This window comes from Garra rufa, chromosome 2 (assembly GCF_049309525.1).
Source record: "Garra rufa chromosome 2, GarRuf1.0, whole genome shotgun sequence".
NCBI classification, from domain to species: Eukaryota; Metazoa; Chordata; class Actinopteri; order Cypriniformes; family Cyprinidae; genus Garra; species Garra rufa.
In genome coordinates, this window is record NC_133362.1 from 21,282,507 (window position 1) to 21,308,183 (window position 25,677).

Below are 25,677 nucleotides of genomic sequence, written 5' to 3' on the forward strand. Positions count from 1 at the left end.
GCAAGTTGCTTAATGGGATCTCCCATGACATCTGCAATGTTTTTCACACTCAACACCAAAGATGTATTGCTAATGTTATTTGCCTTCGGATGTAAGCATGATAAGGTAAAAACCAACAGCACGGTTTTGTAAGTTCTTACTGAGGCAGGAGAAACTGGGGATTGTGTTTAGGGAGAAACGACAAAGACAAATGGCCTTAAACACAATGATACTCATTACTATTCTCATCAGGTTAATGTTTTCCTCAAAGCTTGACTCATGCCTGCAAGAAACCCATCAGCAGTCAACCTTAATCATTTTTTATATGTTGATAAGGATCCCCATTGACTTTTTAGTGTTTCTTATTTGATTAAACATAAGAGGCTGGATCCTCTATTTTCCTTAATGAAAAAAAACCCATCTAAGCTTATTTTCATGGTCATGCCTGACACTGTGTCTAAACCAGACACAGCCTTCATGTAATAAGTAGCACAAGTGCGTGAAGTACATCAAATACAATTTGACATCAGCTAACTGTTGGGGACTTGTCGTGTTCTATCTATCTATTCTAGACAGAATCACTGATTTTAATCGATCTATCCACCTTATTTTTCCCAGAGGAGTGGGCCTGGTCCATTTGTAAAATGTATGGATCTCTTCTGCATCCAGCTATTAAGCTGTAGAAAACAACTCATTATGCTGCTTGATATTGCAGATTGGTGTGTCTTACCATTGCAAATCGTGTTTACTTTGTGTCAGTACTGCATAAATAGAACAGGACATCAGTTTACTGTATTTTGTTGCATCACGCCGCACCACTCGTGTACGGTGTAGCACACTGTAACATAGACATGGTGAGAAAATTAGAAAAAAATTAGAAAATGCAACTACTTTGTACAGCGATTTTGTATGATTTTTTCAGAAACATACAATTTTTGTACACCAATTGGGCAAAATGTAACAAACTGCCTCGAGAGGGTGGAAAAACATGAAAATCTTTGGTCTTAGCTTGTCAAACTTGGTCTTAAAATCTTAAAACGTATCAAAATCTTGGTTTTGGCTTAGCTCTCAAACCAACAAAAGAGCTTAGGCTTGTTTAAAGCGATAGTTAACCCAAAAATAAGAATTCTGTCAGTAATTATTCACCCTCATGTCGTTCCAAACCCATAAATTAAGATATTTCTGATCAAATCCAAGAGCTTTCTGACTCTCCATAGACAGCAAGGGTCCTTCCACGTTCAAGGCCCAGAAAGGTACCAAGAACATCAACAAAACCATGTGACATCAGTGGTTCAACTGTAATTTTATGAAGCTGAAAGTGTAAATAATGGCAGAATATTCATTTTTGGGTGAACTATATAAGTGTGTTTTTGTTTCAGCAGAAATAGTTTAAGTTTTATGTATTTGATTGTAATTACAAACTTTTTTGCACTCCTACAGACACAGAAAGTAACAATAGGAAATCTGTGTCAATTATGCACAGGCACGAAAGCATACAGCAACAGATATTTCACTCTGCTCGGACTGAGAAGATCCAAATAAACAACATTAAAGAATGATGAGGATGAGGATGAAGAGTCACTGGCCTCAATATAAAGAATTGAAACCGGTCAACATCTCACCTGAGTGTGTTAGCCTTTAACCCCTCAGAACAACAAAGGGGAGATGGCTTTTTACAGAAAAGGTCTAAATGCGAAGAACTCAATACTGCATCCTTTATCAACAATAAAACACATCGAAAGATGCTGGAGTGAAATGCAATAACAAACAGACGAAACAAATGACAAGATGTACACAGAAATGTATAAAAATATCTTACAAAACTAGAGTTTCCATTTAAAAAAATTTTTTCCTGGTTTCTTGACAGCAGAGAAATTCTGACAGAATTAGTGCTGTTTCAATGTTTGTAATGTAATGACGTTTGTGCAGAAAGCTCAAATCAAGTTTTCTAAACATCTGAATATGAACACTGTTATATAAGCTACAGCAGAACAGACAAGTTCATCTGTTGATCAAGTTGGCTGTCTTCCGCAATGAAAATCTTTGCATATCACTCACAATGTGTTTGACACAAAGACAATTACACTGCTGTTCTAAAGCATAAGCGTAGGCTAAAAGAATCTTAGACCAAAAAGCTAGGCCACTGAAATTCAGTTTTTAACCAGTGTTCCAATGTTTCTTTAGACCGCTTCTGAACGTTTCCATTGTCACAATTCATTTGGTTCTATCACATCACAGAATCCTCCTGCATGTTCCTTCATGAAATCACATGTTTCTTCCGCTCTGCTTTGCAAGTCTGAAACCACGTTTAACAGTTCCGGGGAGGTAAAGGAGAAGTCACGGAACTCGTCCTGATTGATGGATGGGATGATGGACTCATCGATGGGTGTAAGAGTAGGATCCTCTTGGGTGAAGTCTGGATCAAAGTTATTCACATCTTCTGCAGTTTTCTGGATTTCAGATTTTCAAAAATAGATTATCAAATTTGTTGTAAATGTAAAGGCAGTTTGTTTGTTTTTTACAGTTGAGGTCAAAAGTTTACATACACCCTGCAGAATCTGCAAAACGTTATTTATTTTACCAAAATAAGAGTCACTGACCTGAAACAGTTAAACTCACTGTTCTTCAGAAAAATCCCACAAATCCTTTGGTTTTTTAGCATTTTTGTGTTTTTGAACCCTTTCCAACACTGACTTTGATTTTGAGATCCATCTGAGGACAACTGAGGGACTCATATGCAACTATTACAGAGGGTTCAAACGCTCATTGATGCTCCAGAATGAAAAACTATGCATTAAGCCGGGGGGTGTAAACTTTTGAACAGAATAAAGATGTGCACATTTTTCTTATTTTGCCTAAATATCATATTTCTTTCATTTAGTACTGGCCTTCATAAGCTACAGAAGATACTTACATGTTTCCCAGAAGACAAAATAGTTTAAATTACCCTGATTTTCAAATACAAAAAGTTATCACCCCTCGGCTCCTAACGCATTGTGTTTTCTTCTAGAGCGTTTAAAACTTTTGTTATAGTTACATATGAATCCCTCAGTTGTCCTCAGTGTGGTGAGATGAAGATGAATCTCAAAATGATACAGTCATTGCTGGAAAGTGACCAAATACACAAAAAACAAGAATTTGTGGGACCTGAAGGATTTTTCTTAAAAACAAAGGGCAGTTTAACTGTTCAGTACAGACATGCAACTCATGAACTACTATCACTAAACAAAACAAATCATTCAGGCAAGTAATAAAATAATTAACATTTTGCAGATTCTGCAAGGTGTATGTAAACTTTTGACCTCAACTGAATATATATATAACATAAGACTAATATTTAAATGAATTTTTGCATCTTATTTATTTAATATATATTTTAAACTTACAATTCTGGGCTTGAAAGGTGGTTCAAGTTCTCGCTGGTTAAGTTTGTCCCAGTCAATGTCAGTAAAAAAATGGTGATTGGTTACAGCGCTTTCTCCACCCTCTGCAGACACACACCCCAGACGACGAGATGGGTTTTTTGTCAGAAACTAAAAAAATAAAACCAAAAACATATCAAATGTCTGTCAAACAATCTAATTTTATGTTAAAAAAACAAATACACACCAGATATATATCAGTTTGCATTACTAAAAATGAATACACAAACCAAAAAAAAAGGTATTGAATGTTGTGAATCATATCAAATCTCCATAGTGAGATTAAAACACAATCAGACTCAATTCCTATGAGAATGTGTATAACATAAAACGCAATCGCTTGTGGGAGGTTGGGCTGAGAGTATCAATGTGTGGTATCAAATATAGCCAAATCAGATTAAATCAAATCAAATCAAATCCTGCCCTCCCTCTACAGCCGTCTAAAAGACAAACATGCACGTGTACACAAAAATACACACTCTCTCTGGGCAAACCTGACACCCATTAGGAAGCACAGCTGGCTACCATACCTCATCAACTCTGAACAACACTGAGAAGCTCGTTATTGTTCAAAGGGGTTAATCCAGTTTTTCTTTCAGATAAGCCAATAGCTATGTTCACGTTATAGCCAATATTAAAATTCTAAACTAATTTCTATAAATAAATAAAATACTAAATAGATCATTTTAAAGTTACAATCGAATTTAAGCATCATAACATTATTATATATGTGAAAAAATAATCAATTAGTGTTTTTAAAGATTAACTTTAGGAGAGTGTTATATAACAACAAAAGTAATTTATATGTAAAAATATAGGGTAAATTATTATGTGTAATTAAATACCCAATATTGGCTAATGCCGATTAATTTAAAAAAAATTAAAAGCAATATTGGCAGATAATTGATATATATTGTCTGTTACTTCTTACAATGGTTCATGTCTATTTCTGGTCTGTCTACATAAGATGTGCAGCTGTGCAACAGGACTGAGGTCTGCTATTCCAAATATAGAATGCTTTTGAGCCAATCTATTGATCTATTCTTCGACTGTTGTAGGTCAATGTCATGATGGATGACCCAGCTTAAGGATTTTTCATCTCAGGCAAATATCGTAACATTGTTCAGTTGAATTTACAGATTCAACTGGGAATTTATTGGTACTTCAATAACTGCACATTGCTCAAGGGGGAAAAAAATCATCTCCAGGATTATTACCGGTATATCTCCTCCACTACTCTTCAAACACTATAGAATAGGAGCAGGGGGTTGTGTGCATGTGTACATTTGATGTGAGGGGTTTATTTTTAGCTACGGTCATGTGATAGCAGAGGATTGTGGATCAAGGCTAAATATAGTTATGTAAGCAAGGGGAAGAGCATGAGGAACAGAGAGCGAGATCAGATGGAGGTATTTACTGTTTAGTGATGTTCATTGTTGCATGAACTGACACTTTAATTCACACCATATGGCTCCCACCAATCAGGACAGATAAGCAATCACTGCTCCATTCAAGTCAATTCATGTCTGTTTGACTGCAGGGCTCTTAAGCGAACGCTGAGCAGCTCACCCCTTTCAGTATGTCCACGGCATTTGTGCTGAGCCAGGACGCGTAGATGATCTCTTCAGTCAGGATGGACTCAAAAAGGTCATCCTCATTCTCTGCCTCAAAGGGGGCGTGGCCAGATAACATCTCATACAGCAGCACACCAAGAGCCCACCAATCAACTGACGGCCCGTACAGCATCTCCTGGAGGATCTATAGGATATAAAAATTGCATTTAGTACATTTAGTCAACTTTTCACCGAAACAGACAGTTTATATGTAAAATAATGATAATTATATTCAATTAAATTATATTATATTATATTATATATTATATTATATTATGTTATATTATATTATATTATATTTTTTGGAACAACAGACATTGAGTGTTTAGTAATATTTATATACTATTTAGTATATATTATACTACAGTTTATATACTACATTTAGTATATTTAGTAATCTTTTCACCAAAAAAGCATCAAGTGTAAGTTTAGTAATGTTTATACACTATTATAGTAATTATTAATATTCATAATTAGCTTATATTTTTAGCTTTTATTTTAATTTTATTTTAAGTTTTAGTTTTGTTTATTTTGCTTTAAATTGAAAATGTAATTTTAAATTTCATTCATAAAAACTTATATTTAAAATTACTTAATTGTACTTCAACTTAATCTAAAAAATAAATAACAATACTGTATCTTGAAATACTTAAGCTTTTAATCTTAAATATAGTCAAATATCCATATTTATATACATTATATAATTATTTTTATTGTTTTTTTTTAAATAAGTCTCTTCTTATCAACAAGCCTGCATTTATTTGATCCAAAATACAGCAGATGCAGTAACATTGTGAAATATTTTTACTATTTAAAATAACCACTTTCTATTTAAATACATTTTAAAATTTAACTTATTCCTGTGATCAAAGCTACATTTTCAGCATTGTTACTCCAGTCTTCAATGTCACATGATTCTTCAGAAATCATTCTAATATGCTGATTTGCTGTTCAAGAAACATTATTATTAGCAATATTTAAAACAGTTGAGTAATTTTTTTTCAGGAATCTTTAATGAATAGAAAGAACCAAAGATCAGCATTTATCTGAAATATGATAAAGACATTTATTATGTTAAAAAATTAGATTTCCATTTTAGATAAATGCTGTTCTTCTGAACTTTCTATTCATCAAAGAAACCTGAAAAAAACAAATCTGAAAATAGCTGTTATTTTTATCCTATTGCTTGTTTTCTTTATTTGCTTAGTAAATGTCGTTTTGCTTCTTTTGCTCTTTTAGATACCCTGTAGAATAAACAGCCTAGTAATTACTTCTCCTTATTGTACTGTAATTGCGCCCCCCTGGACGTGTGAGCATAGGCACGTGCTTAGAATGCCTATGCATAAATCCGGCCCTAAGCACAACACTTCTGATTCTTCTAGAATTTTGAGATGCATCATTTTGTGTGTATTTTAGACAGCCGTTAAGTGTGTGTTTGAATCACCTCTGGAGCAATGTAGTCTGGGGTTCCACAGAAGGTTCCTGTGACAACACCTTCAAACATTCCCTCCTTACACATGCCAAAATCAGCCAGTTTTCCTTATCCAGCAGAACATTATCCAACTTCAGGTCCCTGAAATAATACACATACACATATTACAATATGCCCAGATTCACTCCATTATTGCAGAGAGAGAGAGAAAATATGATGTTATTATTTTTTATTTACTTGGTAAATCACTTCTGCATGAAAACCTGCATTATAATCTTTTTAAAGAAAAATTACAAATGGCACTTGATGCCAAAATGATTGCTTCGTTCTCACACATACTCACACACATTCAAAATAATGTTTATACTTTGTCATACATTGATATTCAGTTCACAGTAACTGAATGAATGCTGATATTTTGCCATTTGTCCATTAATAGAATTGATGTAAGCCACCTCATGTTTTGCTCTCTGCTTCAGTGCCAATGCTATTTTCCAGCCAAATCACTATTACACTGTGGCTTTAAAGGTCTATGTGGTAAAGGTTTGTGATAATGGAAATGCTGAGGTAAGAATTAGTCTCACAGTGTTAATAAACCTCAGAGGACACAGAAGTGGCAATTAAAAAGAAGAGGAAGGAAAACACTTCAGAGAACGTAGAGAAAACACAAAAGGAATAGCTCAACCGAGAAACTACATTTCTAGCATCATTTGCTCACCCTCATGCTGTTCTAAACTCATTTGAGTTTCCTTCTTCCATACAACACAAAAGGAGAATACTGATGTAGATCAAGGACAGCAGTTTGGAAAAGGGCAGCTGGCACATTCAGCTTTAATGGAGAAATTCACCTCCAGAAAAAAATTCCTGATACCGTCATGTGATCCAAGATGTTCATGACTGCCTTCAGTCGCAAAGAAATTAATTTTTTTGTGGAAAAAATTCCAGGATTTTTCTCTATGTAGTGGACTTCAATGGCAGTTGAAGACAGGTTGAAGATCCAAATTGCAGTTTCACTGCAGCTTCAAAGCGTCTTACCTAGTAAGACCATTGTTTATTTACTTAAAACAATAAAAATGTACATACTTTTGAACCACAAATGAACATTTTGCACCAGCCCGACCTCACACATTACTGGGATCGTATAGAGCCCTTTGAAGCTGCACTGAAACTGCAATTTGGATCTTCAACCCATTGGCCACCATTGAAGTCCACTGTATGGAAAAAAAATCCTGGATTGTTTTCCTCAAAAAAAAAAAAAAACTTAATTTCTTTGTGACTGAAGACAGAAAGACATGAAATCATCTTGGATCACATGGGGGTGAGTAAATTATCGGGAAATTTTTATTCTGGAAGTGAACTTCTCCTTTAATGCTCCATTAAAGAAACTCAAATGTGTTTAGAACATCAGAAGTGGAAGTAAATAATACCGTGATTATCATTTTGAATTAAATATCCTTTTAATTTTTGTCTTGGGTACATTTGTCTGTCTAACCTGTATATTATTCCCTTGCTGTGTAGGAATATGAGAGCAGATGTGATCTCCGCTGTGTAGAATCTGGCTCTGTTCTCCTCAAACTTTCTGGATTTCTGAATATGAAACATCAGATCTCCTCCATTCACAAACTCCATTACAAAAAACAGACGCTCCTGTAAAAGGATTAAGAAATTAAAACAAAGAGTCACTTAAAAGACAACAACAAACACTAGATTACCACCTTCAACATCAGGAAATTCAGCCCCATACGGAGAGCCTTTTAACCAACCAGACAGTTAACCCAGCATGACACAGCCATTAGAAGATAAATGGGAAAGACAGACAAAGCAGAGACATAAATAGTGTTTAGTGAGTGAAGATGACTGCAGGAAACATAGGATTATGGGATTGTGAGGGTTGGAAGGTGATCTAAAACGAAGTGCATCATAAGTTTGAATTGACAGCACTAAGTCCCTGTTTGAGCTCAGCACGACCAATGCATCAAACTCAGACTGCACACCCAGGGACCACCCACGGTCGCTTTACTGACCGTATGATGCATGATGCATGATGCACACAAAGCAGGAAAGTGCTTGTGAAATGCAATTATTTCCAGTTTGTGAAATATTCAGTAGAATAAGATGGAAGATGCCCACAATAAAAACAGTAAGAGACATTTACATATAGTCCACTAGAGCAAATAAGATGAATTTATAAAAAATATGCCGTTTAAAAGTTTATACCCCCTTAATTCTTAATGCTGTGCTGTTACCTGAATGATCCACAGCTGTGATTTTTTTTTTTGTTTAGTGATAGTTGTTCATGAGTTCCTTGTTTGTCCTAAACAGTTAAACTGCCAGCTGGTCTTCAGAAAAATCCTTCAGGTTCCACAAATTATTTTGTTTTCCAGTATTTTTGTGTATTTGAACCTTTTCCAACAAGAACTGTATGATTTTGAGATCCATTTTTTCACACTGAGGACAACTGAGGGACTCATATCCAACTATTACAGAAGGATCAAACTCTCACTGATGCTCCAGAAGGAAATGCATTAAGGGGGTGAAAACTTTTTGAATTTAAAGATCAGGGTAAATTTAATTAATTTTGTCTTCTGGAAACATCTTCTGTAGCTTCTAAAGGGCAGTACTACATGAAAAAAAAAATGATATTTTGGTAAAATAAGAAAAATGTGCACATCACCATCCTGTTCAAAAGTTTTCACCCCCAGCTCTTAATGCATTGTTTTTTCCTTCTGGAGCATCAGTGTGTGTTTGAACCTTTTGTAATAGTTGTATATGAGTCCCTCAGTTGTCCTCAGTGTGAAAAGATGGATCTTAAAATCATACAGTCATTGTTGGGAAGGGTTCAAATACACAAAAATGCTGAAAAAAAAGAATTTGTGGGACCTGAAGGATTTTTCTGAAGAACAGCTGGCAGTTTAACTGTTCAGGACAAACAAGGGACTCATGAACAACTATCACGAAGCAAAAAAAACACAGCTGTTGATCATTCAGGTAACAACACAGTATTAAGAATCAAGGGAATGTAAACTTTTGAACGGGGTTGTTTATTTTCTCTTGTGAATAATATGTAAACATATTTTATGTGAAAAATCTTATTCAGGCCAGTAATAAATAAACAATAACATGCATTTTGTATGATCCCTCTTATTTTGGTAAAATAACATTTTGCAGATTCTGAAAGGGGGATGTAAACCTTTGACCTCAGCTGTATGTATTTACTGCAAAACTGCACCATATTTACAGATGACTTTAGCAGGTATAGAGTGATGATGCAAAATCCAATATATTCGTTTGTTATAGAAGAAAATCGTGAAATAGGGCCATTTTCCCCAACCACTGGGACAGGATGCTCACTATGGTAAATGTACTGATAACTTTCAGACTAATTTCTTATGCATTTCTAAATAAACGTTCACAGAGACTGCTTTTTTCATACAAGTTACTGTGGTTGTTCCATTTCAGAATTTATCCTCCCCTAAATGTCACATAAAAAACAAAACTGACTGTGCCTGGCTGCTTTTCATCAGTCAGACAGTTTCTTCCTGCCTAGGCGAGTGGCTCTTCACCAGAATAAGCTAAGCGGACCAGATTTGGACCATCAAAGCGCCGTGGCACATCCACTAATGACCAAATCCATCACATTAACAAACAGAGACACGCACATTCACTGTGCAACAGTCCCACTCACCGCAGGCCCTCCTAGACCATTGATTTCTGCCACCGCGTTGCGGTGCTATCTAACGTAACCCGGCCCCTAGAGGGTCACGAGTGTGCTTTGTATGTCGCTCACGTGTGGAGGGTTAAGAGACTGATTCTGCGTCAGGGCTGTGAAGGAGCAGAGACAAACCGGTTCATAAATTCCATTCCTCATTACAAACACACTACATACAGCAGTGAGACCTTGAGGATGTTCCTGCACATCCATGTTCACGTGGACACTGCAGTAATAAATCCAGAGGTCATCATGTCAGATCTGTTCTGCTGGAATGAACATTAAATCTATGTCTTTCAAATCCTTTTGTGGTCAGAGTGTGTGTGCGTGCTTGTTTGCTAAAACCTTGTGTACACTCAATGTGAAGTAATTAAATTAAACACCGTAGTCTTATAAATGCTACAATGTGTGTGTTTCAAGTGGGTCTGTATGATTGTAAAAAGCTGTGTTAGGGGATTCAGCATTGACCACTATTCTAAAGGCTTCAAGCAAAACAAGCAAGCAGATTATAGCAGAGCTCTGATCTCCCAAAACATGCAAAGGGGAAGTACAAATACACACAGAAAATGCAAAGTAGAATGTACTGGAGATAACATATGGATGAAGCGTAACCTGCTTAATTCTCTACTGCCCCCTACTGATGATGTGAAAGCTACATGAGGGTCTTGTCTTGTTTTATATATAGTCAAACCAAAATTTATTCAGACACCTTCAACATTTCTCACATTACCACAGTTTATTCGCTATAGTTTAAAAAAAATAGTAATAAAATATGACAAGAACTCAGATTTAACTAATTCATCTTAATAATCACAAATTAATTACAGTCAAACCAAAATGTATTCAGGCACCTTATTTTTCTTACACCTTACATTATCACAGTTTATTCGCTATAGTAATGGTAATAAACCATGACAAGAACTCGAGAGTTAAACTGTCTCAGAACAAATTCATCTTGATAGTGTCAGATAACTTTGATAGAAAGGTATGTAACAAAACATATTCAGGTCTAAGTGTCAAATCAAATTTTTGGTCCCAATTTTGATCACTTTTACCGGTAGTCCAATGTATGAAGAATTTTTGGGTATAATATGTCACAGTTTACCTTATTTTGCTATCCTCACTTACATAAATGAACTATAGTGTCCTGCACCCACTAGTAAAAAAAAAAGACAAATTCTGGTGTCTGAATCATTTTTTTGTTTGACTGTAGTTTATTTATTTATTAATAATTAGCTCAATTCGAAAACCATCCATAGGAAGGAGAATGTGTGTGTTTCTCACCGGTGTCTGGAAGCAGCAGTAAAGCTGAGTGAGGTAAGGATGAGTGGAAGCGAGTGATAACACTCGTTTTTCTGTCATAGTGCATTCCACATCATCATCCTGCAATATGATGTCTTTTTTCAACACCTTCACTGCAAACACTTGATCCGAACCATTCAACCGGACCAGCATCACCTGTTTACACACAACACCAACAGCATGACTTGTGAAGTACACGAGATGCATGTGAATTATTCTTTTTATTTTTGGGGCAATTTTTTCCAGCATATTTTAATATGAAACTGCACAGTTTTTTCCAGATAATATTTGTTATGTACACTACCAGTCAAGCATTTTTGAACAGTAAGATTTTTAATGTTTTTAAAGAAGTGTCTTCTGCTCACCAAGCCTGCATTTATTTATCCGAAGTACAGCAAAAACAGTACAATTCTGAAATAGTTGTCCTATTTAAAATAACTATTTCTATTTGAATATATTTTGAAATGTAATTGAAATGTGATTTAAATTTTTAGCATCATTACTCCAGTCACACAATCCTTCAGAAATCATTCTAATATTCTGATTTGCTGCTCAAAAAACATTTATTAATATGTTGAAAACAATGGAGTAGATTTTTTTTCAGGTTTCTTTGATGAATAGAAAGTTCAGAAGAAAGTTCTATCTGAAATAGAAATCCTTTGTAACATAATGAATGTCTTTATCACCACTTTTGATCAATTTAAAGCATCCTTAAATTTGATTAATTTCTAGAATTTCTATTAAAAAATACTGACTTCAAGCTTTTGAATGGTATAGTGTATAATGTTACAAAATCTTTTTATTTCAGTTAAATGCTGATCTTTGGATCTTTTTTATTTATCTAAGAATCCTGAAAAAAAGGATTGCTAATAATTACAAAAAAAAGTAAATGTAATGTAAAATGTAATGTAATGTAAAAATCTTGACCAGCAAATCAGCATATTAGAATGATTTCTGAAGGATCATGTGACACTGAAGACTGGAGTAATGATGCTGAAAATGTAGCTTTGATCACAGGAACAAATTACATTTTAGAATACGTAATTTTACATAGTAAAAAAAATATTTTACAATATTACTGCTTTTGCTGTACTTTAGATCAAATAAATGCAGGCTTGGCGAGCAGAAGAGACTAAAAAAACATTAAAAATCTGGTAGTGTACACCGAATAAAAACTCAGTTATTATGTTATATATATATTATATTATATTATATTATATTATATAACTCAATATTACTATTATAATATATAATACTGTCATGTTGTATCATATCATAATACAGTCTTCACACAAGAGGAGTGTCTGTACCATGCAATTACTTTCAGATAAAGACCTAAAACTCATGTTGGACCAGATGTAAAGAGAAAGTCTTAAACACAGACCTTGCCAAAGCTGCCTTTTCCCAACACCTGCAGGAGTGTGAAGTTTGAGATTCCGAGTTTTCGGCTTGTCTCTTTTCTAGACTGCCCTCTATCTCCTCTCACACTTAATGTACGGGACTGAGTGTCCATACCGGAGACTCCCTGAGAAGAGAGACAAATTTTTTTTTCCCTACAGACTTTTTCCCTACTCATTAAGTACATTTTATCATTCGATTTTAAAGGGACAGTTCCCCCAAAAATGAAAGATCTGTCATTAATTACTCACCCTCATGTCATTCCAAACTTGTAAGACCTTTGTTCATCTTCAGAACACAAACCAAGATATTTTTAATAAAACAGAGAGCTATCTGACCTTCATAGACACCAATGCAATTACCACGTTCAAGGGTCAGAAAGGTCAACTCTAATTTTATGAAGCTACAAGAATAATTTGTGAACAAAGAAAACAAAAATAATGACTTTATTCAACAATTTCTTGCAGCAGAGAAATGCACAAGCATGTGTTGTGGTACTCTTGTGAACACACAGCAAAGAATGATGCAGAAGAAAAGAAATTGTTAAACAAAGTTGTTATTTTTGTTTTCTTTGTGCACAAAAAGTATTCTCATAGCATCATAAAATTACGGTTGAAACACTGTTGTCACATGGAGTATTTTATCTATGTCCTTACTGCTTTTCCGGGTCTGGAACGTGTCAGAAATGAGTCAGAAAGCTTTTGAATTTAATCAAAAACATCTGAATTTGTGTTGGGAAGATGAACATAGGTCTTAAAGGAAAGGAAAAATGAAAGTTTGATGTTTATCTGCTTACCCCCGGGGCATCCAAGATGTAGGTGACTTTGTTTCCTAAGCAGAACACAAATGAAGATTTTTAACGAAAACCGGTGCAGTCTGTCAGCCAAATAATGTGAGTGGATGGGCACCAGACCTTTAAAAGTAAACAAAAACATGCACAGACAAATCCAAATTACACCCTGCGACTCGTGACGATACATTGATTTCCTAAGACACGAAACGATCGGTTTTTGCAAGAAACTGAACAGTATTCATATAGTATTTTACCTTTGACACACAGCAACGTCCATCTGTCCTGAGCACGAGCTCATCATCCGGCTTGTGACATGTGAACGCGCTCTGGCGTAGTATACGCAAACGCCAGAAGCGATCTGTCGCATGTATACAACACTCATTGTTTACACACAGTGCACAGAGATTGTGGGTATAGCGGCTATTCAAAATGGTAATTGAAAACCGATTTAAAGCTAAGAGATTACGTTTGCTTGCGCAAACTCATCCAGGAATTTTCACCGATTTCCCCTTACGGCGTTTGCGTATACTACGCCAGAGCGCGTGCACATGTAACGAGCCAGATGAAAAGAACTCGTGCTCAGGACAGATGGACGTGGTTGTGTATCAAAGGTAAAAAATTATATAAATACTGTTCAGTTTCTCGCAAAAACCAATCGTTTCGTGTATTAGGATATTAATGAATCGTCACGAGCCGCAGGGTGTAATTTGGATTTGTCTGTGCATGTTTTTGTTTACTTTTAAAGGTCTGGTGCCCATCTACTGCACCGGTTTTTGTTAAAAATCTTCGTTTGTGTTCTTCTGAAGAAACAAAGTCACCTACATCTTGGATGCCCTGGGGGTAAGCAGTAAAACATAAATTTTCATTTTTGGGTGAACTATCCCTTTAAGAATTTGGAACGACATGAGGTTTGTAATTAATGACAGAATTTACATTTTTGAATTTACTTAATTTTTCTGTTTACTTCACTAAAGTTTTGTTTTGTCCCATTTTCAAAAATATACAGTTATGTGTAATGTCAACAAAGCACATTAAACTAGATTTCACACACAGAAAGATTTCTGAAAAGACTGAGTGCACATATGTGTATTTACCACTGAGTTGCGTTTGGTCATTCCTCCCGGCTGAAGGCCCATTTCTGCCAGTTTATTGGCTAGTTCTACATTGTTGACTCCACAATTTGGGGCAACATTTCCCTTACAGCGAATATGGACGTTCATTTTACAAACTACGGACACAAAAACACAACACACACCAGATAAGCCTCACAAATCAGCATCAATAAGACTGAAGGATAGATTTATGGTGACCCAGGAGGGGTAAAAGAAAGAGAGAAAAGTACTTTTGCAGTGCAACCCTTGCCGTACGAGGCCCCACAACAAAGAGCCACAATGGTCACAGAAGGTAGGAACCTTATAATTGTGGATGTTGAACTTATGGGGAACGTTTATACTGAAACCCTGATTTGTAGTCTGTAAAAAGAAGGAACAAAGCATAACAACAGAGCAAAACACTTAAGCAAATTCCATTCCCGACCAGCAGGTGGAGAAACAGCATCTTTGTTTATCAGGACACAGCAAGTAGTCACTTTACCAATATATGACACAATTAGTGTGTGTTTCTCAGTAATTCTAAGGCCAAAATTTGTCCAAAGATTCAACCATACTGTGAAAATACACACAAACACAAAAAACAATGACCTGCAAATGTATTTTAAGTCAGCGCTGCATGCATTACCTGTTCCTTCGCAGGTTTCTTCATGCGTGGACATACCGTAACCACAAACTGATGGCATCGCTTGTGTACAACACAGGTGCAAACTAACAATCACACATAAAAACACACAGCTGATTATAACTATGTATAAAACAATCAATTTAAACACAGATAATGTAAATGAATACAGAGACATAGAGTCAAATCACCTTGACATTGGTAGCCCTGTTTTCCAAAAACACCCCTGGAGCAAAGAAAACATAAAACATCATGTAAAATTAATCAAAGTTTGTTCAGCCACTCCCTTACAAAAAATTCCCTGTAAAACACTTTTACATTGTAATTTATACTGTTCTCAATTCTTCATTATATAGTCCATTTTCAAAAGAATGAACTCTGCCTGATATTCAACAATGATTCAAGTGGTATTGATTACTATTTTGCAGGAAGTCAGTTTTAAAACACCTACAGTAAACTTATGACAGAGGCATTCATTCCCCTGCATATGAATAGAAATGGCTTGCTGAAGGTCTCATCGTCATCCCTCATTAGCTTTAACTCATAAGCTTTACACCTCTCACAAAAACGTGTTATCTAAAAAAAATAGCATTTATATGTCAGCAGTGCACTACCATATAAACTCTTTGCAGTGGAAGCAAAACGTTGGTTGCTTTAGGAAGGTCGACATGAACTTGTGTCCATTTACTTGGTGGATTTTTCTTCTAACCGCCTGCTGACGTTTTCGATTAAATTCTTTATAGGGACGCGTGTTTCCTCCAGCATCATCTAAAAAAAGAGAAACAGAAAGGTTTTATTATTTCACGGTGCAAGATCTTCTTATAATACACAGGTATTTCCTGTAATGCCATGTAACATTCTGTTGACTGAGTGAGGGGGAAGAGAAAAACACATTATGAGCCCCCAGTTCACTGGTATTATTAAGTCTAGTCTATTCTCTGCAGGCCTAACCACAGGCCTTTAAAGGAAGCCAGCTTCACACCCCCTACACAGCGGGTGTGCGCTTCACATACAGCATACACTTCACGCATAAGATGCTATGACAGATGCTGTGTCTAAAAAAAACTAAGTGAAGATGGCTTTGTGTGTCTTAGTGTCTCTTGGCATCTCTTGACCAGTCTAGAAGCATGTTAACACTTAGTTAAGTGATATCTCAACAGCAAGTTGAGGAAATTAGTGTGTGTGTGTGTGTGTGTGTGTGTGTGTGTGTGTGTGTGTGTGTGTGTGTGTGCGTGCGTGCGCACGGGTGTGTGGAATTCATCAAGAGTTTTGTGTTTTCATCTTTTATTCTGTCACGGGCTATGAAATGGATTGTGAGCTCTCGTTACGCGTCTGTGCTACAGTCATACTCAAAATATTAGTCAAAATAAAGTCATACTGACTGTCAAATTGATGCTTTAAAACGTATGACTAAGTTTATAGTTCTGCATGAAAATATTTAAAAGACATAGAAATTATATGTATATGCACACTACCAGTCAAAAGTTTTCGTACAGTAAGATTTTTAATGTTTTTTAAAGAAGTCTCTTCTGCTAACCAAGCCTACATTTATTGGATCCAAAATACAGCAAAAGCAGTAAATTGAGAAATATTTTTACTATTTAAAATAACTGCTTTCTATAACATATTTCTATTTTAGGTAAATGCTGTTTTTCTGAGCTATCTACTCAAAGAAACCTGAAAAAATTCTACTCAACTGTTTTCAACATAATAATAATAATAATAATAATAATAATAATAATAATAATAATGTTTTTGAGCAGCAAATCAGAATATTAAAATGACTTCTGAAGGATCATGTGACTGGAGTAATGATGTTAAAAATTCAGCTTTGAAACCACAGGAATAAATTACATTTTAAAATGTATTCAAATAGAAAAAAATATTTCAAAATTTGACAGTTTTGTTGTAATTTGGATTAAAAAAACGCAGGCTTGGTGAGCAGAAGAGACTTTAAAAAAAAAAAAAACATTAAAAATCTTACTGTCCAACACAAAAAGAAAAAAAAATAGCCATAGACGAAGGAAAATGAGAGGAGGGACTCACCGTCTACAAATGAGCCTGTGAGAGTAACCATGATGTAGACCTTACCCTCAGGTTCAAGGTCAACCTGCAACAAAAAATAAATAAAACAAAAATCATTAGAAATTAATTTGGACATTGAATACTGAAGAAGTCATTTTTAGATTAACGATTAAAAGTTTAAATACTAATTTTCATAATTTTTATAATATTTTCTAAATAGTAAATTACTAAAACAATAAACAACACAAATAAAAGTATGTGAATTACTTAGAAGCACAAATGTCAAATAAAATCAACTCTATTATATTTCACACTTTCTGACCACATTTCTATTTTAGTAGTTTCCTGACAAAGAAAGAAGAGCATAACTAGAAAAAATATATATAATCACAAAAGAAATGTTAATGACTTTTCTGTGACTTTATACAATTTCCCATGATATTCCCAGACTTCCAGGAAACATTTTTTAAAGTTCCCTGACATCAATTTTAACTAGTCCAGGAATCTGGAAAGCCTGTTTCAATTCAGTTTGTTTACGTATATATCATTTTTGTATGACAAGTCTGTTTTTTGTTCATGTTACAAATTCAGGCAAACATGCAAACAATATCTGTATACCAGCAAAATACCAGCAATCACACAAGCCACTGGTACCATCCACAGCTTTTGCACTTTTACACCACGGAAAATGTAAATGAGGTCAGGCAGAAGTGAAATATCAGAGTTGGACTTCAGATTACTGTAAGCAAAAAGAGAAGAGAGATAAACGGAAAGACAAACTCAGAAATGGAAACAGACAGCGAGGGGTAAAGGGGGGGCGTTTATGAGTCTGTGGTAAACTCTAGTTTGTAGAAAACCAACTTTGTGGGTGTGTGTCGAGCTGCATGTGATACAGAGCTAAACCCTATGTGCTTGTGTATGTGTTTCAACAGAATCATACAACTATATGGATGATATACTGCATACAATCAGCAGACACAAGAGAGTGACTAAGCAGATTAGCCAATCAGAAGCCAATTTTGTATGTATGGGTTTGCTGATATCTTTGAATTTGTGTGGTTGAATGGATGGTTGGTGGTCTAAATAGAAGTTTGATGATAATTATCAAAACAGCACTAACTACATCTTCTCTTTGTCACATACCGACCAAATTTATTTAGATGTTCTTTAAACCACACTCATACTTCCTTTCATTTGGTCAGAACTGAAAGCAGAAAAATTCACACAGATTATGACAGTGTGTGTGTCAATGCACTTTCGCCAATACAAACAACTTCCATTTTTATACACTTTTGATGCTAGTTTCACTGACTGATAAAATAGCATAACAGAAACTGCTGGATTCCTAGAGGCAGTTCCCATATAGGGAAGCTCATACACATGCTAACACACTCTCACTTGTGTGTGTGCTGTTTTCAACTGCAGGTTTCACATACCATCTGTCCCCAAAGCCTGAGGCTCTACACAGAAACAAATACACACACTCACAGGAGACTGAAACTTGGCACAAAACACCCACTTCCCAGACAGAATGAAGGCAGAGTATCATTAATTAGCTGTTATACAACCTGCAGCTGCAGAATCAATAAAAAAGGGGCCATGTATCTCTGAGGTCCACTGAAGTTCACCTGAACTTCATCAATTTAGAAGTTTAGGGTTGGTCATTTGTTTAATGCTTTTGAGTCTCTTATGTTCACTATAACATCTGCTTAATATTCAAAGTAGTAGTTCAAAGAACAGTACTTTTCTCAAATAATATTTTTTTGTTTTATTTAAAATCCTTATCCAAACACTTAGTTGAGGTCAAAAGTTTAAATGCACCTTGTAATTGTTTTGCTAAAATAAGAGGGATCATGCCAAATGCATGTTATTTTTTATTTAGTACTGACCTGAATAAGATATTTCACATAAAATACATTTACATATAGTCCACAAAAGCAAATAATAGTTTTTAATAATACAATTTATGAATATTTATGAAAATTATCTCATTTAAAAGTTTACACACACTTAATTCTTAATACTGTTGTTATCTTTTTAGTGATAGTTGCTAATGAATCCCTTGTTTGTCCTGAACAGATAAATTGTCCGCTGTTCTTCAAAGAAAAACCTTCAGGGCCCACAAATTCTTCAGTTTTCCAGCATTTTTGTGTATTTGAACCCTTTCCAACAATGACTGTATGATTTTGAGATCTATCTTCTCGCATGGAGGACAACCGAGGGACTCGTATGCAACTATTACAGAAGGTTTAAATGCTCACTGATGCTTCAAAAGGAAAATGATGTATTGAAGATCAGGGTAAATTTAACTTATTTTAACTTATTTAACTTACTTAACTTATTACAAGTTTACACCCCCGGCTCATGCATCGTTTTTCCTTCTGGAGCATTAGTGAGTGTTTGAAACTTTGTAATAGTTGTATATGAGTTAGGGCTGCACGATATATCGAAAAAAATATCGTTATCGCGATAACAGTATACGCGATATTGGTATCGTAGAGAGTTGCGATAAATGACATTTAATTTATGTGCTAAACATTTGTGCGTTGCAAAGGTTGTCCTTATTTGACCAGACAGATGGGCGCTTACTATCTTTATACCCGCCTCCCAAGTAGGTGCTATAATGCTATTGGCTAGACTGGGCGAATAGGTGAACCTGGTGGCTCAGAGCAGAGAATGAAAAATAAATACGGCGGGAGTATGAAGGGAGAAAATGACAGCAGCGATGAACTTGTGCCTAAAAAGAACTGTAAGTCTGAAATATACATGGCTCACAATTGCGACCGTTTTGGTCGCATATGCTCCCAAATTTGAATCTGCACTGTGCCAGTGCAAGAAATTGTTGTGGTGCGACTTAGTTTCATTTCTTTACAAAACATTCGCTAACCTAACTACTGCACAGACTGCTGTGAGCTGATGCAGGGACGGGTTCGACATTCTCTCCAACATTACATAACCATTTAAAATTAATCTTTATATTATTATCTTTAATGAAGATTTGAGATATTAGCTGTCAATCACTCTGTCACTGACACTGCGCTCCGCCGAACCGGACGTTTTTTTTTTCTCTCAACCAACCTCTGTTCCTCTCAGCGGCCGAGTTCCAATCGCACAGGGGCGTAATTTCCACTGGGGACACTATTTTCAAAGTCCTGTTTGTGTCCTCCGACTTTCAAAGGGTTTTGCAGGTTTTGAGTTTTGCACGGTCGTTAAAACGAAAGCAAAAGTAAAAGGCGCACCCGCATTCAAAATCAATTTTAAAACCCCATGTTTAGAGAGCGACTCCCCAATGTGCGCAAATTAGGCTACATAAAATATCTAGGCTGTTATTAGTATGTGGGCTGTAATAAGTTGTCTATAACTCTGTATCATACTTAAAAAATTCAGTCTCTATTTGCACTTTGAATATTGAAAGAGTAGCCTACTTTGATTATGACTGCATAATAAAGAACTGTGTCTTTATTTTTTGTTATTTATACTGTAGATTGTTTAAAAATGCAGTGGTTGTCTCTAAATTAAATGGCTGTACCTATAATAGAGAAAATAAACATTTTGTTCATGTACTCATATTTTCATTCATTCTTGTCCCTTGCTTTGGGCATAAAATGCATATATAAAAAGGCTTTCAGAATCAGCCCATTTGATTTGCTTGGCAATCAGAATCAGCCATGAAGAATCAAGATCGGTGCATTACTAAAAAGAAACTGGGTGCTCCTCTTTTTTTTGATGCTCCTACCTTTTTGAAGTTTAATAGTAAACTTTTTGTTTAATAGTATTTAATTGTTGTGTAATAATATTTCTTTTTATAAAAAAAAAAAAGGTAAAAAAAGGGAAATATTTTGTTTAAAAGATGCTCTTGAGTGTACATGTTACATGTAAATAAAAAAGTAATGTCAGAATATCTGCCGAGGTTAAGACATTCAAAGTGTTTTAAAGTCTAAATTTTCGCAACTTCATTGACTTTTTTTTTATAGGCTGAATTACATTTAATTCGGATGACAGATGAATATCTATTACCTGTTTATTTTAGTAAGATCATTACATATATAAATGATTTAAAAAATGATAATAATAACGATAATCATCATTTAAAAAAGCATTTTTCTAGGGAAATGTTATATCGCAAGAAATATCGTTATCGCAATATTCAACACCAATATCGCATATTTTCCCAATATCGTGCAGCCCTAATATGAGTCTCTCAGTTGTCCTCAGTGTGCAGTGTCAGATGCATCTCAAAATCATACTGTCATTGTTGGAAAGGGTTTAAATACACAAAAAGATGAAAAACCAAAGAATCAAGGGTATGTCAACTTTTAAACAGGGTCTTTTTTTTATTTACCTATTGTTTTCTCTGGTGGACTATATGTAAACCCCCTTTTTTGTGAAATATCTTATTTAGGTCAGTACTGAATAAAATAATAACATGCATTTTCTATGATCCTTCTTATTTTGGTAAAATTGTTAACATTTTGCAGATTCTGCAAGATGTATATCTTTTGACCTCAACTGTATATTATATATATATATATATAAGAATAATCTGAAACGTTATTAAAATGTGTATTTTAGATGCATACATGCATAGCTTTTTTCTAGTTTTTTATTTTATTTTATTTACATTTTTACATTTAATTTTATGCATTACAGTTAACTCAAAGAATTGAGATTATATTTAGAAACATTTCTAGACAAGCACTTGTATCCAACAACCGTGAAACTACAGCCTTGTTACGGTTCACTACATACAGTAAAAACAAGATGATCGGTCACTCTAAAAATAATGACCCTGTGCATATGTATTCTGGGAAAGGAGAACTAGTAGTAGGCTACTTGGGCTGAATAATATGGGTACAAGACGACTTTCACCACTTCTGCTGAGGACAAGCTAGCCGATTTGCATGTGCATGTTGTTCAGCCTGGTCACTGAAATGCTGACACTTGTGTTTTACAGCTACTGTGTCCTAGTGACCCTGCAGCACAGTGTTAAGTTAGCACACTGATATGAGCTCTGAAGACAGCATTTAGACACATGGAACTTGTGGTGTTTTACACCACAGAAGGTGTTAAAAACCACACAGCAAGACGTTTCAGCTGGTCTCAGCTGCAACCATCCAACGGAAAGTCTGAGAGCTCAAAGTCTTGAGTGTAAATTGCATTGACTGACTGTGCCTTATGTCCTGACTTCGTTTCAATTAACCACAGTTAATGTATCAGAATAGCTTTATCTGAATCTAGAGCTGAAGCTAAAAGCCTGATTCTGGATCAGTGAGCATTGTTGCACTGTAGGACACACGTGTGTGTGTGTGTGTGTGTGTGTGAACCCACACAGATGATGGTGGAAGATGATAACACTCATAACTTGAACAAGTCTGCTGTTCACACACAAGGAAAAAACACAACAGCACAAAACAAAAGAGACTACACAACCGAACAAAACAAACAAAAGAACACAAAAGAGCAAAGGAAGACAACACAATACAACAAAACCAACAGTATGAAATGTAGGGGGAAACTGCTGTAATACCAGTTTAACCAATTAGAAATGAACTATAGAGGTGAACTCACTATTGTATATGACCACAATCCTAAACTGGCAGATTTTCATTCTCAGCTTAAAGGTTTTAAACACATTTCCAATAGAAATAAACATGCACTAGGTCAAAAGTTTTTGAACGGTAAGATTTTTAAAGATGTCTTTTCTGCATTTATTTGATTTAAAATACAGCAATATTGTTTAATTGCAATATTATACAGCAATTTAAAATAACTGCTTTCTATTTGAATATATTTTATAATGTAAATTATTCCTGCGATCAAAGGTTAATTTTCAGCATCATTACTCCAGTCTTCAGTGTCACATGATCCTTCAGAAATCACTCTAACATTCTGATTTGCTGTTCAAGAAACATTATTATTAATATTATTATCAATATTTAAAACAGCGGATTAAATATTTTCAGGATCAGCATTTATTTGGGGGGGGGGGGGTAATACTTTTTTTTAGCAAAGATGCTTTAAATTGATTAAAAGTGATGATAAAGACATTTATAATGTTACAAAAGATTTCTGTTTTAAATAAATGCTATTTCTATTTATTTAAACTCTATTTAAACTTTCCATTTATCAAAGAAACCTGAAAAAATTATGCTCAGCTATTTTCACCATCATAATAATAATACAGGTTTTTGAGCAGCAAATCTGAATAATAGAATGATCTCTGAAGGGCTGTGTGGCTGGAGTAATGATGCTAAAAATTCAATTGAAATCACAGGAATAAATGACATTTTAAAATATATTCACATATATAACAGTTATTTTAAACAGTAAAAATATTTCAAAATTTAACTGTTTTGCTGTACTTTGGATCAAATAAATGCAGGCTTGGTGAACACAAGAAACTTTAAAACATTAAAAATCTTAGTGTTCAAAAACTTTTGACTGGTAGTGTACATTTGAAAAAAAAACATTTAGTAAAAAAAGGAATATCATAACTGCAAATAAAGAGGCTGAATCAATTTCTAACATGTTTTTCTTTTGAATCCACAAAGTTTGCACAAAATCAAATAGGCCACATTTACCACAACTGTAATGAAACACGCTAATTAACTTTAAAACTAAAATGGTGTATGCATTAACCTGTTTTACATATACCTATTATTGTTTTCGATTTCAATTGTTGTTTTGAATTTAAAAAATGTTTACCATTTCATTTCATTCAGTAAAGCATGGCGCTAGCTATGTCAACACCATGGTTTCCCAAGGAATGGTTGAACTGGTACAGCGTATACTTTAAAGCCAATGTAAACACTATGGTCTAATTTTGCATTAAAATATTTCAAATTTAAACATCTGTTGACAGGTGTGCGGTATGGTGATAGGGCATGACATAATTACTTTAAAGTAAACGATTAAATTTGATAGCCACAATAAATTCACGCATACAGTTTTCAAGTAGTGTTACAAGTGACCTGGTACTGGGGCCGATTGTAACAATGGTATCTTTGTACCTGATATTAATTTACTTAATATTGATATTAAAAGCAGTAGATTTCTAAACGTCTTTCATTTCCTGCAAGCAAATATGAGAATATTGCATCCAAGTTTCAGGCACAGAGCCAAACCAAAATAAAGAGTTATAAACCATGAAATGAAATGTTGCAACACTTCTCAGACTAGTCTTTTTTGTATTCTAGTATGCTGGTCTTGTTATCAACATGCACTTTTCCAACAATCTCAAATCTCTCCAGTGCCACCACATGCATACAAACATAATTTGAAACTCACAGTCTCACCTCAATTCTGTATATAGGACAAATACTCTATCCATAGATGCTCACTGTCTGCCCCATCAGAGTAAACATACCTTGTTATTTCAGGACCTTTCTAACTATATGATTCGAAGTGTCACTTGTCAACATGCATGTGAAAATCAAATTTACACCAGTTTCTGACAATTCATAGGGAAAGATGCAGTGTGTGATCAGGTAAGGAGGAACACAGTTATATGATAAACATTCCTCACCCATCCTTCAAAAGACTCCTCTCTGTTCGTGCTCTTCATTAGATCATCAAACTGGATGGTGCAGTTGGCCACGAAGTCATCGTACCCGATCGGTGCATCATGAAAAACGGCCAACTCCACCTGCTTGCCGTTGTTGACGTTAACGGAGAACTCCTCGTTATAAGTGGGCATGTTGGTTTTCTGCTTGGTGTGCGTTTGTCCGATTTTATACTCGTCCACTTTCACTATAATGTACGGGTCTAGAGTCTGGTTCACCTTGCTGAACATAACGGCGTGTCGCAAAGAGGTGGTCGTGGGCTTCAGGTCCACCGCTTCGCCGATGCGCAACTTCAGATACCCGTTAAACTTCATGGTGTCCTCTAAACTCGAGCCTAGCAAATCTAAGCCTAACTGACTTACTGAATGTTGGACATGGTATCACTTAAATGGCAAAGTGTAAATGCGCAAAGGCACACCAGTTACAAGCCTCTGCATCTGAAACAAAGCGCTGTTTGAAACACCTGCTTTGCGGAAGAACTCAAGCGAGTGGGCAGAATGGGGAAGTGAAGGAGTTCACGCCTGATTACGCGTCTCCCTCAAGGGAGTCAGTCACAATAATACATGTTTCTATGACGCTCTATCTTTAAATCTTCATTTTTTTATCAACAAATTGTTATTACGAGGTCGCGTCTTCAAAGTTTTCCTCGACACTTTCACACTCCGTCTATGTTTGCTGGATTTTAGACTTAAACGCGTGTCAGACAAA

General features: G+C 35.1%; 1 protein-coding gene across 1 annotated transcript; it reads right to left on the reverse strand.

Annotated features, from left to right (window-relative positions):
- Window positions 1-956: 956 nt before the first annotated feature.
- On the reverse strand, window positions 957-25,677 carry prkcha (protein kinase C, eta, a). Its single transcript, XM_073834964.1, is given in 15 exon segments — window positions 957-2,429; window positions 3,366-3,512; window positions 4,971-5,159; window positions 6,459-6,553; window positions 6,556-6,587; window positions 7,939-8,093; window positions 11,440-11,613; window positions 12,842-12,982; window positions 14,743-14,876; window positions 14,991-15,120; window positions 15,386-15,468; window positions 15,574-15,608; window positions 15,997-16,150; window positions 17,429-17,492; window positions 24,933-25,677. Coding segments are annotated over 15 exon segments (2,127 nt in total). The 5' UTR covers window positions 25,284-25,677; the 3' UTR covers window positions 957-2,186.